This window comes from Lepisosteus platostomus, chromosome 5 (assembly GCF_059453375.1).
Source record: "Lepisosteus platostomus isolate fLepPlt1 chromosome 5, fLepPlt1.hap1, whole genome shotgun sequence".
Taxonomy (NCBI): Eukaryota; Metazoa; Chordata; class Actinopteri; order Semionotiformes; family Lepisosteidae; genus Lepisosteus; species Lepisosteus platostomus.
In genome coordinates this window covers 4,809,417-4,824,641 of record NC_142615.1, presented here as the reverse complement: position 1 = coordinate 4,824,641, position 15,225 = coordinate 4,809,417, and the positions used below count along the sequence as shown (strand labels likewise).

The 15,225-nt window shown below is 43.0% G+C and overlaps 1 protein-coding gene and 1 long non-coding RNA gene across 2 annotated transcripts in view; one reads left to right on the top strand and one right to left on the bottom strand.

The window, feature by feature from the left end:
- The window catches only part of LOC148662607 (uncharacterized), a 148,093-nt gene that overhangs the window by 29,371 nt on the left and 103,497 nt on the right, over window positions 1-15,225 (bottom strand). The window lies entirely within an intron of this gene.
- LOC148662613 (soluble scavenger receptor cysteine-rich domain-containing protein SSC5D-like) overlaps window positions 122-15,225 on the top strand; it is a 33,929-nt gene continuing 18,825 nt past the window's right edge. Inside the window, exons 1-5 of the mRNA XM_088632273.1 lie at window positions 122-615; window positions 1,458-3,099; window positions 5,146-5,196; window positions 11,066-11,104; window positions 12,591-12,626. Coding sequence (XP_088488399.1) covers window positions 3,042-3,099; window positions 5,146-5,196; window positions 11,066-11,104; window positions 12,591-12,626 — 184 coding nt within the window. The 5' untranslated portion in view covers window positions 122-615; window positions 1,458-3,041. The remainder of the gene's footprint in view (window positions 616-1,457; window positions 3,100-5,145; window positions 5,197-11,065; window positions 11,105-12,590; window positions 12,627-15,225) is intronic.

Here is a 15,225-nt window from a genome sequence, read left to right as displayed (position 1 = left end):
GCAATTACTATTATTAAAACTGTGTTTAAAACGAGATTTAAACCGCCAGAGGGCAGTGTAGCAATGCATTCCTCGTAGAGATCAGCGAACTGGCTGCACCTGGGTAGAGCCCTATAAACGCGTTTCCTAAAGCGGCGCCGGTGGTTGGCTAGGAGGAAGCGTGTGGTTTCTGGAAGCAGCACGTATTGAAGAGCTCAGGGCGTGAGCGTTTCGGGGGACTTGTCTAGTTTGCATGTGCTGAGCTGCTCTGCTCTCGTCCGGCATATTCACTTAACTTTGGACCAATGAAACCCTTCGTCAGACTTTTCAGGTGCAAAACGTTTGATTTTGTTTTCCTGTTTCACATCTGTTGCGTTATGTTCAAAATGAGGAGAGACAACGAAAGATCTTTTGTAGGAAATTGCATGCTTAGCGCTCGTTCTAGGATGCTAAAAGATCAAGCAAGGAATAGCAAGACGGTGACCGTCCCGCAGTGTCAGCGGGGACTGAGAATCGAATTTTATCGTCTGTTTTATATTGATTGGATCGATTCAACGCAAGCAACGTTTTTTTTTCCCAAATGCCAAGGTTGTGCTTCCGCGGGTTAACGGCCGAAGAACATTCATATCGAGTACAGTAAGTGTTAACAGCCAGCCTGATAACGTTTCCTTTTCGGACGTTGTTGATGAAATTGAGTGGGGGTGAAAAAAAAGTAGTTTAAACTCTTTAGTGGATTAAAACCGAGCTTGGGATTTTCGCAAGACGGTATTGCAAAGATGAGGCTTCACCGGTGCAAAAATAATGCTTTTATAATGCTGAAACAGTAAACACTCCAGGCTTAACATTAAATATAGTGTGTGTGTGTGTGTTTCCTGCGATAGACTGGCTACGACGCTGAATCGGATCCAAGGGGCGAGAGAAGGGATGAATTAAGGTTGTGCGTCTCTGTGTCGGTGCGTGTCGTCCTGCGACGTTGCTTGCTGGGATCGACTCCGGCTCTCCGCTGACCCCCAACTGGGAGCCCCCGCCCCCCCACTCGCGGTGGGGAAACCTCACTTTTCTCTGCGCTTTCCGACACCTCCGAAGGTTGACTGGCTTCTGGGGGAAAACTGGCGCCGCTGTGAGCGTGCGTCAGTCCTGCCATGGCCTGGCGTCCTGCCCAGGATGTACCCTGCCTTGTGCCCATTGCTTGGCAGGACTATGGTAACTATAGCGTTTCTGTGCGACGATATACCTTATGCCTAAGTCTCCAGTGATTCTTTTTAAGCGGCACAGAATAGGAGACACCTGCATGCGTTTTATAACTGAGATACAGCTTATCATGGGCTACTAAGCACCTCGCACATGTACAATGAGTAAAACAGAGCCTATTACAAATGAAAGTCTGACAACCGTATTAGAGCTTCAACAACAAGTGTTAACCAGGGTGTTGGAGCAGAGTGAGAGCAATGATTTCGTTGTACCTGTATGTTTCACAGCAGGGGGGGTTAACATGCTGCAGTACTACAACTGGCCAGCAGGTGTCTCCAGCAAGCAGGTAAGGTAGACCGTGCTATCCTCTCCGATTTTCCTTACTTCCTTCCACTCTGGACACTCCACTCTAAAGGTAAAGGGGACTCTCCTCCACCATCACCAGTGTGCGGCCCCCACCTGGATGATGCGACGGCAGCCGTAGTGCGCCAGAACGCTCCCCACACACCAGCTCTCACTGGCCAGTAGGCGTTTCCGTCAAGCAGGTAAGGTAGAGCGGTGTGGATCACCTGTGGGTGGGAAGGGTTTGCCGGTTCAAATCCCGAGACCGTCAGAGGAATCCTACTCTGTTGGGGCCCCTGAGCGAGGCCCTTCACCCCAGCTGCTCCAGGGGCGCCGTATAAATGGCTGACCCTGCGCTCTGACCCCCAGCTTCTCCCTCCCCTGTCTGTGTGTCTCCTGGAGAGCCAGCTGGGGTCTGTGAAAAGACGCATTCCTCATGCAAGAAATTGTATAGGGCCAGTAAAGTGATCTTCCTTTAAGATTCTGACTCTCCCACAACGCTGAACTGGATGACTAAAGAGATTTGTAAAATCATTTGAAAAAGAGTGCAGCTCAAAGTTTTGGAAAGTGTATAGAAAAAGCTGATGAGGGATGGAAAGGAAATATATTCAGAACAACTTAGGGATACATTCGTCTCAAGAATGAGCAATCCAAAATCCTTTTTGAGTTTTGGGCAACTGGGTGTAGACTGGTCAAGGAACGTCTTGACCTGATGCCCTTTAAGAGGGAGAGGAGCACGCTTCTCATGTCAAAAGGAAATGGAACAAGGAGATTTGTGGGGAATGGACTGGATTACTCGCCTGCAGGAACAGAGCCAGAACTTGCAGCGCTTTGCCAGCGAAGCAGTAAGAAATGAATTAGATGGTGCTTTCAGACTTTCAGTTCCCTGGATGACAGAAATGACATCTATGGATGGAAGGAGGAACTGAAGACCTGTTCTTGCGTTTGTGATTTCTTTGTCTTTTTTTCCCCGAAGAGTTGCCCCATGGAGAGGAAGACGAGGGGCTCTTGTGTGCCTGTGACCCCCCACCCCCCCGTCTGTGTTTTTCACAGGCAGGTAGGAGCTGGAAAAGTCGCTGAGGTGCTCCTATTTCCTCCCAGCCTTCCTGGACACCCTGATGGAGACCATGTAAACTCCACACAGAAGGTGCCCCCTCCTGGGATTCAACTCCCAGGAGCCACGAGGCCCTCAAAAACTTCAGCGCCACCCGAGTGTCCCCATATCGTAAGCGCAAGAATGCGAAAATGAATGTTTGTGACGATGGGTGGAGATTGGACAAATTATCTTTAGTTACACATGCGTCAATCAAGATAAGGGTGAAACACCATCATTTCCCCTGATGAGTATCATCTACAGATGGAAGGAGGTGCCACAGGAGGAGCTGAAGACCTGTTCCTGTTCTCTATAAGCGCTGTAGATCTCCTCTGCTGCTCTGTGACTCTGCTCCAGGGTGGTGGCCAGTCCTGTGGACTCTGTTTGTCTGGGATCTCGCTCTGCTCTGAGAGAGGCCGGTCAATCCCGTTGAAGGATGGAGAAGATCCTGTCTGTCCTCTCCCTGGCTGCCCTGCTCCTGCTCTCCTCAGCTGGTAAGTCCCACAGCTGTCGAACAGCCGCAGGTCGGAGATCTTCTACTTGAAGACGCATTCAGTAGTGACGGGGGCAGGAGGAGGTCGTTTATTTCCTACCTGAAGATGCGATCGGGGGTTATGGCGACAGGAAAGGCGGCTCGGCACCGTTTTGGGTCGTTTAGGAACCAGGGGGTCATGGGTTCAAATCCAAGCTGTGCCACTGTTTGTACCTTTTGAGCGAAGAGTTTAGCTTGGGTTTGCAGTGAGGACTCGGGGGGGTAAAAGCATCTCGATGCGAAAGGGGATTCGTTCGCCGTGGATATGCCTAGCAAAATAAAAACAAAAACACCTTTTAAGAATGAAGATGCAACGTTTCTAGTGGCATTTCTCAAGATCTCTTGTGAGGTGTGTGTGTGCGTGTGGGGAAATATCCTGAATTTCATTTTAATATCTTTCTCTCCAGCGCCGAACCACCAATTTAGTTATTGCTAGAGTTTAAAAAAAATAATTGTGATTTCGTTTTGATATACGCATTGCTAAAATCACCCAAAAGGTATGATCAATAAAATAGCACAGTGAAACGCGGATTTTTTTTTGTTGCAAAATATACTTTATTTCCGTTACTACATCTAAAAAAAAAGGAAAACCTTCTTGCAAATTAGTAAGTTTTGCACACAATAAAAAAACTTTCTGAACGGCGGCGATTGTCTATTATCAATCTGTGCAAGTGGACGACGGGGCCAGATTTTTTGCACTTAAAGATTCCTTCCAAGCTCTATCACTTGCTTTTGTCCATTAATAATAATAATAATAATAATAATTGCTTACACTTATATAGCACTTTTCTGGACACTCCACTCAAAGCACTTTTACAGGTAATGGGGAATCCCACTACCACCACCAATGTGCAGCCCCACCTGGATGATGTGACGGCAGCCATAGTGCGCCAGTCCGCTCAGCACACAGCAGCTCTCAGTGGGGAGGAGAGCAGAGGATAAAGCCAGTTCAGAGAGGGGGGTTATTAGGAGGCCATGATTGGTAAGGGCCAATGGGAAATTTGGCCAGGACGCCGGGGTAACACCCCTACTCTTTTCGAGAAACGCCCTGGGATTTTTAATGAGCACAGAGAGTCAGGACCTCGGTTTGACGTCTCATCCGAAGGACGGCGCCTTCTTACAGTCCAGTGTCCCCCGTCACTATACTGGGGCATCAGGACCCACACAGACCGCAGGGTGAGCGCCCCCTGCTGGCCCCACTCACACCTCTCCCAGCAGCAACCTTAGTTTTTCCCAGGAGGTCTCCCCATCCAGGTACTGACCAGGCTCACACCTGCTGAGCTCCAGTGGGGGTGGGGGCTGCCAGTTGTGAGTTGCAGGGTGATCTGGCTGCTGGCTATTAGTCCCTGTACGGGGCCCAAAAGTCCTTTCCAGCGCTCTCTCACCGTAGAGAAGGCCCATTTCGCAACATCGTGCTTCATCCTCCCTCTGAGGTCCACCAGTATCCTCTCCTCCAGCTCCCTCGCTCCCCACTCCGCGTTGTGCTGGGTGAGAGTGTTCCTCGACTCCCACAGGCCTTGTTCTGCGAGGGACAGCAGCACCCACAGTAGGAAGTGCGTCCCCTTGTCCAGTTGGGTGGGTGCCAGCCCCCGCCCCCCCCCCCCCCCCCAGCAGAATGTACTGGTGACTGAGCACCACTCTCAGGAGGTGAAACACAGCTATGATCTCACCAGAATCTCCTCCGACATCTGTGAGCAAATGATCGCTTATCTCCCAGCTGCAGCAGCAGCCCAGGATAGTAGTTGGTAGCTTGTTGCTTCAGGCTCTGCATTTCCTTTTTCTAAACCCCCAACCATAAAACAAACTCGGCTCTCCCCCCATATCTAACAAGTGCTCTTTAAAAAAAATCCAAATGCGATAACATTCGACTGGTGGCTTTTGCATCGACGCAGCTACGTTTTACACACAGGGAGCCTTACAGGAACGAAGGATCCTGATTTATTATTAAAAAAAACCTTTTATAATATGTGCAGAAAGACCGAATCCACCTAATTCTGTTGTCTTTCAGGAACCGGTACCGGACCTCGCAGGAGATCTACAGACAGCAACCTCTACGAATGCAAGTTTTCCATTAAATTGTCTTTCGGTTACATTCTTCTTTAAGCTCTTTAAGATCGGACTACTTTATTCTCCCTATACCACTTCTTGCATGAGGAATTGGTCCTGTCGCAGACCCCAGCTGGCTCTCCAGGAGACACACAGACAGGGAGAGAGAGAAGCTGGGGGGTCAGGGCGCAGGGTCGGCCATTTCTACAGCACCCCTGGAGCAGCTGGGGTTCGGGGCCTCGCTCAGGGGGGGCCCCAACGGAGTAGGATTCCTCTGCCGGCCGCGGGATTTGAACCGGCAACCTTCCAGCCACAGGCGCAGATCCTTAAAACCTTACCGCTTAGCTTTCTAGAATGATCATATACAGATGCTGCCATTCAAAATGCGCAGACGATAACGCATTATTTTCCGGTATGCTGTACGCAGTCTACCGCGAGTTACCGGTAAATACCGCGAGTTACCGGTAAATACAGCTAGCAAAATAATAGTATACGGAATTTCCGCAAGGTGGAGCTAATAAAGCTCAACGTCTCATGTTTGAGCTGTGGCCATCAGTCTTTAACGAAGATATTACTAATAGTATTAATAATGAATGACCTTGGACAAGCTGTAAACTCAAAGTATTGCCCTGGTCCACATTCTTTTTTTCATTGACCGTCTTTGTAAAAGTAACACCACAGCATTTCGCAATCACGCATTTGTTTCCAATCATGCAAAGTACAGTAATTTTTGAGAATCGATTCACCATGCCTTTCACATGCTCATAAAAGAGATTGATTTAGGAACATAAACATATTACCGTATGAAAACTGTACTGTATACAGTATGTATATGTATATTTAATGTCTTAACTGTGCCCGTTTAAGAATTGAATATTCATATCTAATTTTACAACTGAAGGGAAATCTTAGTAGCTGAGCATAAAAAGAATAGGAGCATACTGCAACGCGTGTGAAGGCCATAAACGATATTAATTTTGGAACATAAACATACAGTATATTGCTGGTCTCGGTACTTTAAAGAAAACATACACGAAACATGGTTTCATTATGACCAGAATCGGTCTTCAGATATTTTTAACTTGATTTACAGTATTTGAGAGGTATGTCTTGACACTGATACTACGTAAATACTGCTCACGTATATGTTTCTAGGTTTATATTATGCATTTCATACGGTCAAATTACTTTTGAGCAACTAATAAGAAGCGTGAAACGGTATGCCCAGGGCGTTTTAGTTTCGTTTTGTGCTGGGACTCTGCTTTTAACAATGTCGCCGTGGATTGATTAGAGATATCAAGTACATACAAGTCATTTTTTAAATGTTGTAGTTCGTCTTGAAAAAATGTTACGAGTACATCATCTATCAACAATTACACAGGTTCTGTTTCCATATTGCGGATTTTGGTTACGTAATATTATTTTCTAGATTTCACGTTGTGAATATATGATTTGGGCAAACATAGCCGCAAAGAAGTACATTATGGGTTGTTGTTTTTTTTGCAGTTTTATCTAGAACAAGCGATGCTTAAACCTTTGTCTGATTCTTGTGAAACTATCCACACGACAGTTACAGTACCTAGGAGTTGACTTCAGTGATGTCACTGATGGGATGTTTCTAAAAATCCATCCTCTGTAAAACGTCTTCTCTAGTTGTCCTGCATATGTATTCGCTAATGAACCTGTGAAGCTTGCCACACCCGGACTGTTAAACCAACACATTAGCACGTCAAAGCCCATTGAGGGTATTGAGCTAGTATTGGCTTTAGTATTAGCCATACAGAACATTAAAGTTCCCCTTTTCCATTCGGCGGGTGCCTGAGCCGCTGTGTCCTATCTTCTGACAGTCGCCGTTGTGAATGTCTGTAGAGTGTATCTTATTTTTAGTACTATAGTTTTGTATTATATTCCCTATTAATCAAACTCTAAGAGTATGTATCGGCTTGTCCCCTCCTCCCGCCCCTCTCTGTGTACAGTGGAGCCTCCTGTCCAGCCAGCACATGTCCACAGACATTCACAACAGCGACATATCATAAAACGTTTGCACATATAGTTAAATTATTAGTTGTTTTTCAGGAAGTTAAAAAAAACACTTGAATTACTTATCCAGTCTCTCGAAATAGTTATTTTTCAAGCAATGCAACAAACGTGGGGCAATGTGTTTTTTTTAATCCAACATTGACAGCCACATCTTAAATCTTGTCAGTCAGGTCTTTTTTTCCTCTATTTGAATTGTGGTTTACACATCGCACGGCTTTAAAAGCTAGAAAGACAGGTTTCGATTCACATTAGCTGGCGAGCCTTGTTAACAAAAAAAACTAATAATAATGTAACATGCCACTGTTTGTTCATGAACAAAGTTATACTGAGATTTCCTTAGATACGCGATTAAAAAAAAAATTGAATCCCCGGCGGAACACATTCCATAAGAATCAGCGCTTTTACAGTATATATCGCCTTTAAAGGTGGCTTCTCAAAACACTTTACAGGATAAAAACAACAAGAACGGCAACAACAACAATATTGTATTTCATTGCACTTTGAAAACCAAGTAATAACTTAACTATACGTGCAAACGTTTCATATGTTGCTGTTGTGAATGCCTGTGGAGTGTATCTTATTTGCCTTGAGTCCTGGTTATCTCTCTCCCCCTCCTCCCTCTCCCCTCAATTCAATTCAATTCAAGGTGTTTTATTTGCATGACAGATGGGTACAATCAGTGTTGGGTATGTATATTTTGATATTTACACCCGGCGCGGCACCGAGGGAGCGTCTGCATTTATAACTTAGTTTTTAAAATTAGTCAAGCAATATGAAGCATCTCCTTTTACTTTTAAGTCCCTTAAATACATTGAGCACAGCTTTCTCGCCACTTAAGATTGCTTTTTGATACCATCCTTACACAAAGCAGAAACTTTCCGATGACTTACACTACAAGTGGAAAGATTACAGATTTTAATAGTCTTTAATTTTGTTACGTTATACGTTTTAGGAACGTTTCATCTAAACAAACACCACAAAACTATTCTCAGTTGTATTTCTGAATGTTATGTTACACCTACAGTAGTTCACTGCTTTAAATACATTGAATTAAGAAAGTTATGTGTAGCACTTTAGATCTTTTTTTCTGAACCAGGGAAAATCTGATCATGTTTCTCTAGAACAATAATAAAAAACTTTATTTTACATATCACCTTTAAAAGTGGTAGTACCTTTTTTAGTACTATATTTTTGTATTATATTCCCTATTAATCAAACTCTAAGAGTATGTATCGGCTTGTCATTCAGGTCTTTTTTCTCTATTTGAATTGTGGCTTACACATCGCACGACTTTAAAAGCTAGAAAGACAGGTTTTGATTCACATTAGCTGGCGAACCTTGTTAACAAAAAAAAAAACATACCCATGGAGGGGGAGGTCAAGCCAGAGAGAGTTTTTTACCCTCTGTCTAAAAACCCAAATAAACCGGGGCAGAGACTCCGGGGGGATCATTGCGTGGTACAGAGCGGAGCTCAGTCAATTCTTATGGAATGTGTTTTCTTTCTTCTTTTTTTCAGCATGGAATAAACCTGTTACTTGATTCATATGGATGCCCGGTTCCGCCGGGGATTCAAAACATTTTTTATTTTTTTTTTAATCGGGTATCGAAGGGAATAGGCAGTATAACCCTGTTCATGCACAAACTGTGGCATGTTACATTGATTTGGGTGTCTCCTCTTGCCAGAAAGCTCTAAATTGCATTTTAGGCGCGGTTTTTGACTTTTTTTAAATTGCATTTTGGGCGCGGACAGCACATACAAGGGTTAATGAACTGCGCCAAGAAATTTGAAATAGTATTCTTTAGGTGTGAGGGTAGGAGTGGACCGCAGCAGGCATAATCAGCAAACCAGGAAAACAAAGAACAGGACAGGTGAGATGTGTATCCAGAAAGCGAGTGATCAGAAAAAGGAAATGGTGTCTTTCCCTGGCATTAGCTCATCGGTATGGTGTAAGTTTACCCTTACTTCGTGCGACTGGAAAATAATTTGTGATCGGATCAATGAAATGCTTCGTAGAAGGAGGCGCTCTTTTCCTCTAGTCTAACAGTCTGTCCACAAACAAAACATTCCTGTTAGACAAGAGGAATTGGGGGAAAAAAAACAATTTTGTCAATGGAAACCGGTGTGTGTGTCTCTCTCTGCTGGATGAATAAAAGCATTTTATTAAAAACGCGTTTGCATTTGTCTGGTATTTACTTTGGTCCCTTTTAACTGTTTTTCAATCTACTGTATTGCTTTGAGATGCCACTTTTAAAGGTGATATGTAAAATAAAGTTTTTTATTATTGTTATAGAGAAACATGATCAGATTTTCCCTGGTTCAGAAAAAAAGATCTAAAGTGCTACACAACTTTCTTAATTAGATGTATTTAAAGCAGTGAACTACTGTAGGTGTAACATAACATTCAGAAATACAATCACGTATTTGACAAATAAAAATGATTACAATCTTCCACGTTTGATCCCAAAATTCCAAGAAATATAAATCTTAACGGGTAGAAAGCTATGCTGAAAGTTTAAGATACTTAGAAGACAAAGATACTGTATCAATTTATGTTGCATTAGCCTGATTATGATTAAAAAACACATAATTAAACACGCGTTTGCGATTTAAATCAATATAAATGTTTATATTGTAACGCATGCTGTCCAGCCTCCATTTCTCTATAAAATTTTACTCTATTGCGCACACACACACACACACACACACACACACACACACACACACACACACTAAGAAGCAGGAAGCAGAAGCAGGGACCGTTGTCAGAAGGGAAGAAGGTATCAAAAATGACTTAGAATCGATCATGTTGTGATATTTTGAAATATAAAAGTCAATTAATTGTCCATAATATCGCTATTCTATTTTTTCGAAGAAATGTTTGTTAAAAGAAAAGTCCAGCACCAGCTGGATTTGAACACAACCTGTGAGTTGTTAGTCACGCACGTAGACCAGTAGGCTACAAGACGACTCGCATGAACAGGGAGGCGAAACAGCCCTACACAGCCCTGTCGCAGTACACGAATATAATCATATCGTTATTAAATTCTTTAGATACGCGATTCCATATTATATTCCCTATTAATCAAATTCTAAAAGTATGCTTGTTGACTCCGGTATCTCTTTAGTTAAAGACTTTGATGCTTAAAATGTTTAGGGAGAAATGGAATAATGGTGTGTATTTTTTTACTTTAAAGTACCAAGACCAGCCATATACAGTACTGTATGTTTATGTTCCAAAATTAATATCGTTTATGGCCTTCACACGCGTTACAGTATGCTCCTATTCTTTTTATGCTCATCTACTAAGATTTCCCTTCAGTGGTAAAATTCAATATCTACAACGGGCACAGTAAAGACGTTTACTGTACTGTACAGTAAATCTTTCTACGACAGACCAACGGACCACGAGTGCCCCTGTCGGTCAACCAATCAGGTACCGCGGTACCCCGCGTCATCTTGCGTCATGATGCGCGATGCCGCAGCCAATTACCTCCGGTACGTGTCTGTACCGCGCACTTTGAATGGCTGCATCTGTATAGCAGGGATTCATGTGGGAGTGCATCTTATGCGGTTTTTGCTTCAGTGAATAAAGACGACTGTCAGCGTAGTCTTTGGAGTCTTGCGCACAAGAGCAAGGCTCCCGTATGCATGTGAAATAGACGATTTTCAACACGCAAGCTCTTGGCTGATGCCCTTTGTTTGGCACAACGGACTACAGGACGAAACCCGACTGAATATGGAAAGAACTGGAAAAACTCCACACAGATACCACCCCTAACGGAACATTGGGCCCCAGCGCAACAAGGCAGCAATGCTAACACTTGTTTCTTTTTTCTTTTAGGGTGTAACCTTCACTACTATAATAGCAGTGGACAAGAAGGTAAGAGTTTCATCTGTCTTCTAGTCATTATCTTTTATAAAGCCAAGAGGAGGGGACATAGGCTGGAAAAAGACACTCGACTCCAGCACATCCACAACGTTTACAGTGCAGTGCAGAATTATTGGCTGCTCATTAGAACTGTGATTCGTTATAGCACATCGACCCCCGGGGCTGAATCTTCAAAACGGTCTGAAAGAGGAGATTCTGGAGACCAGACGTCTGCCGAGAGACGCTGTATTGTTTGAGGAGAGCAGCAGTAAAGTCATGGACTATTTTACAGTACGTTGCTGTTGTTCCAGGGCATGCTTAACAACACGATGGAGTTTATTTTCAAGGACTGGCCAGGTTAATTGGACTTAAAGTGAAGTAAAAAAGACATTTTCAATAGAAACTGTATCAGATATTTAAATGGGTGTTGGATGTAAATTATTTGATAGTAGAAATATCAGTCAGACTACAGAACTGAAATTTCCCTTAACTCCCAAATAACCTTTTAATCTGATCCAGGAATGTTTCACGTTTCAGCACAATTTGTTTAATTTGAATGGCAGATCACTCCTTGCCTCCATGCTGTATATCATCAACTTACTAAAGCCAGGTTGTCATCTGACGTGCAGTCTGTTACTTGTGCCGGTTGTGTCTCTGATGCTTCGGCTGTAATTACATACGTACCACATACTTCCTTTCTCCTATCATTGGATCTGTGGGTTTCTAGTAAATCGTTCAATCTTACAATCTAAAAAAAAAAGAGATTACGCTCTGAAGAGTTCTCCCAGACTCTGACAGGGTGTTATCTTTGACATCTCCAGCTTTCAAACAGGGAGGGATCTTTCTTTTACTTTCAAAGGCTTGCTTCTCCGATTGCATCCCCTCCTACCTTTTTAGAATAATAATAATTAATAATTGCTTACACTTTTATATAGCGCTTTTCTGGACACTCCACTCCAAGCGCTTTACAGGTCATGGGGAATCCCACTACCGCCACCAATGTGCAGCCCCACCTGGATGATGCGACGGCAGCCATAGTGCACCAGAACGCTCCCTACACATCAGCTCTCAGTGGGGAGGAGAGCAGAATGATGAAGCCAGTTCAGAGAGGGGGGGTTTTTAGGAGGCCATGATTGGTAAGGGCCAAATTTGGCCTGGACGCCAGGGTTACACCCCTACTCTTTTCGGGAAACACCCTGGGATTTTTAATGACCACAAACAGTCAGGACCTCGGTTTTACGTCTCATCCAAGGACGGTGCCTTTTTACAGTATAATGTCCCCGTCACTATACTGGGGCATTAGGACCCACATAGACCGCAGGGTGAGAGCCCCCTGCTGGCCCGAGTAACACCTCTTCCAGCAGCCACCTTAGTTTTTCCCAGGAAATCTCCAGGGTGTTGCAGGGTGCAGGGTGACATGGCTGCTGGCATAGCTGTGTTTATATCCGTTTTTTTTTCCTCACCACACAGCAGCATTATGTATGTTTTGCTTTTTCAGCGAACTCTAAAGTGACGAAGCCCCAAGATAAATTAGGTAAGAGGGTTTCATGTCATCGTGCCTTATGTTTTACATGTTCATAAAACTCAGCTATAATGAGTGGGGTGGACATTAGGACACGCTGCATGCAGAGCAGTGCTACATACTTGTCAGCTCTGACATTCCTTTTCAGGTATTTGAAAAGTGCGATAGTACCTTGAGCGATTTTCAAATGAAACCAAGGTGAACCTAAAACAAAAAAACATAAAAAGAGGAGAGCTCCTGTTGAAAAGTTTTCAAAATGTTAGCTCAGGGATGGATGGGGTCCTAGTTTAATCCATCATTATTGGTTCCTAAGAATAAGTAAAGAATGGCCATTTCCGTTTTTTGTTTTCAAAGCTGACACTGGTCTCCATCTTCAAGAAGAGATTCCAGTGTGGGAATATTGAAGGGTTGAACTAGTCTAAAGAATCCTTAAGAGAAACTGAAAAGAGTTAGTGCAAGATTAATACATAATCAAATATTTGTTTAATAAGGTAGCTGCAGGCTAAGATGACACCACTATCTTACGTGTCTTCTAATAACTACATGGTAAGATACAATAAGTGTTCACGTGTAAATTATGAAGCTTAAAGACTTCAAGCAACATTAAAGCTCATTTTTCTTTCAAACTGGCAGCATGGCCAAAGTCTGATACAATTAATTTAAAGGGGTGCAAGGTAATTATTTTCTGGAAGGAAAAAATATATATTTCTGAGCTACAATAAGTAATTTTGAGAAAAACAGTTTGATATTGAAAGATAGGGAAAAAAAACAAACAGAGAGCAATGGATCTCGTAAATTCACGACATGAGTTGGATGGGGGCGTCTTCATCCCAAAAGTTAGTTTAACATTTTCTAAACATTGCATATTAAGTACAGCGTACAACATTGGTCAGCTGTGTCTGTGGTCAGATCATTGACTGTGACCACTTTTGTGACATCCAGGTACTGACCAGGCTCACACCTGCTGAGCTTCAGTGGAGCTGCCAGCTGTGAGTTGCAGGGTGACATGGCTGCTGGCATAGCTGTGTTTATAGCTGTTTTTTTTTCCTCACCACACAGCAGCGTTATGTATGTTTTGCTCTTTCAGTGATCCCCAAAGTGACGAAGCCCCAAGATAAAATAGGTAAGAGGGTTTCATGTCATCGTGTCTTATGTTTTACATGTTCATAAAACTCAGCTATAATGAGTGGGGTGGACATTAGGACACGCTGCATGCAGAGCAGCGCTTAATGCTTGTCGGCTCTGACATTTCTTTTCAGGTATTTGAAAAGTGTGATAGTACCTTGAGCGATTTTCAAATGAAACCAAGGTGAACCTAAAACAAAAAAAATGAAAAAGAGGAGAGCTGCTGTTGAAAAGTTTTCAAAATGTTAGCTCAGGGGTGGATGGGGTCCTAGTTTAATCCATTGTTATTGGTTCCTAAGTATAAATAAGGAATGGCTAATTCTATTTTTTGTTTTCAAATCTGACACTGGTCTCCATCTTCAAGAAGAGATTCCAGTTTGGGAATATTGAAGGGTTGAACTAGTCTAAAGAATCCTTAAGAGAAACTGAAAGAGTTAGTGTAAGATTAATACATAATCAAATATTTGTTTAATAAGGTAGCTGCAGGCTATGATGACACCACTATCTTACGTGTCTTCTAATAACTACATGGTAAGATACAATAAGTGTTCACGTGTAAATTATGAAGCTTAAGGACATCAAGCAACATTAAAGCTCATTTTTCTTTCAGACTGGCAGCATGGCCAAAGTCTGATACAATTAATCTAAAGGGGTGCGAGGTAATTATTTTCTGGAGGGAAAACATATATATTTCTGAGCTACAATAAGTAATTTTGAGAAAATCAGTTTGATATTGAAAGATAGGGAAAAAAAACAAACACAGAGCAATGGATCTCTTAAAATCACTCATCCGACATGAGTTGGATGGGGGCGTCTTCATCCCAAAAGTTAGTTTAACATTTTCTAAACATTGCATATTAAGTACAGCGTACCACATTGGTCAGCTGTGTCTGTGGTCAGATGATTGACTGTGACCACTTTTGTGACATCCAGGTACTGACCAGGCTCACACCTGCTGAGCTTCAGTGGGGCTGCCAGCTGTGAGTTGCAGGGTGACATAGCTGCTGGCATAGTTGTGTTTATAGCTGTTTTTTTTTCCTCACCACACAGCAGCGTTATGTATGTTTTGCTCTTTCAGTGATCCCCAAAGTGACGAAGCCCCAAGATAAAATAGGTAAGAGGGTTTCATGTCATCGTGCCTAATGTTTTACATGTTCATAAAACTCAGCTATACTGAGTGGGGTGGACATTAGGACACGCTGCATGCAGAGCAGCGCTTAATACTTGTCAGCTCTGACATTTCTTTTCAGGTATTTGAAAAGTGCGATAGTACCTTGAGCGATTTTCAAATGAAACCAAGGTGAACTTAAAACAACGAAACTTAAAAAGAGGAGAGCTGCTGTTGAAAAGTTTTCAAAATATTAGCTTAGGGGTGGATGGAGTCCTACTTTATCCCATCGTTTTTGGTTCCTAAGTATAAGTAAAGAATGGCTAATTCCGTTTTTTGTTTTCAAAGCTGACACTGGTCTCCATCTTCAAGAAGAGA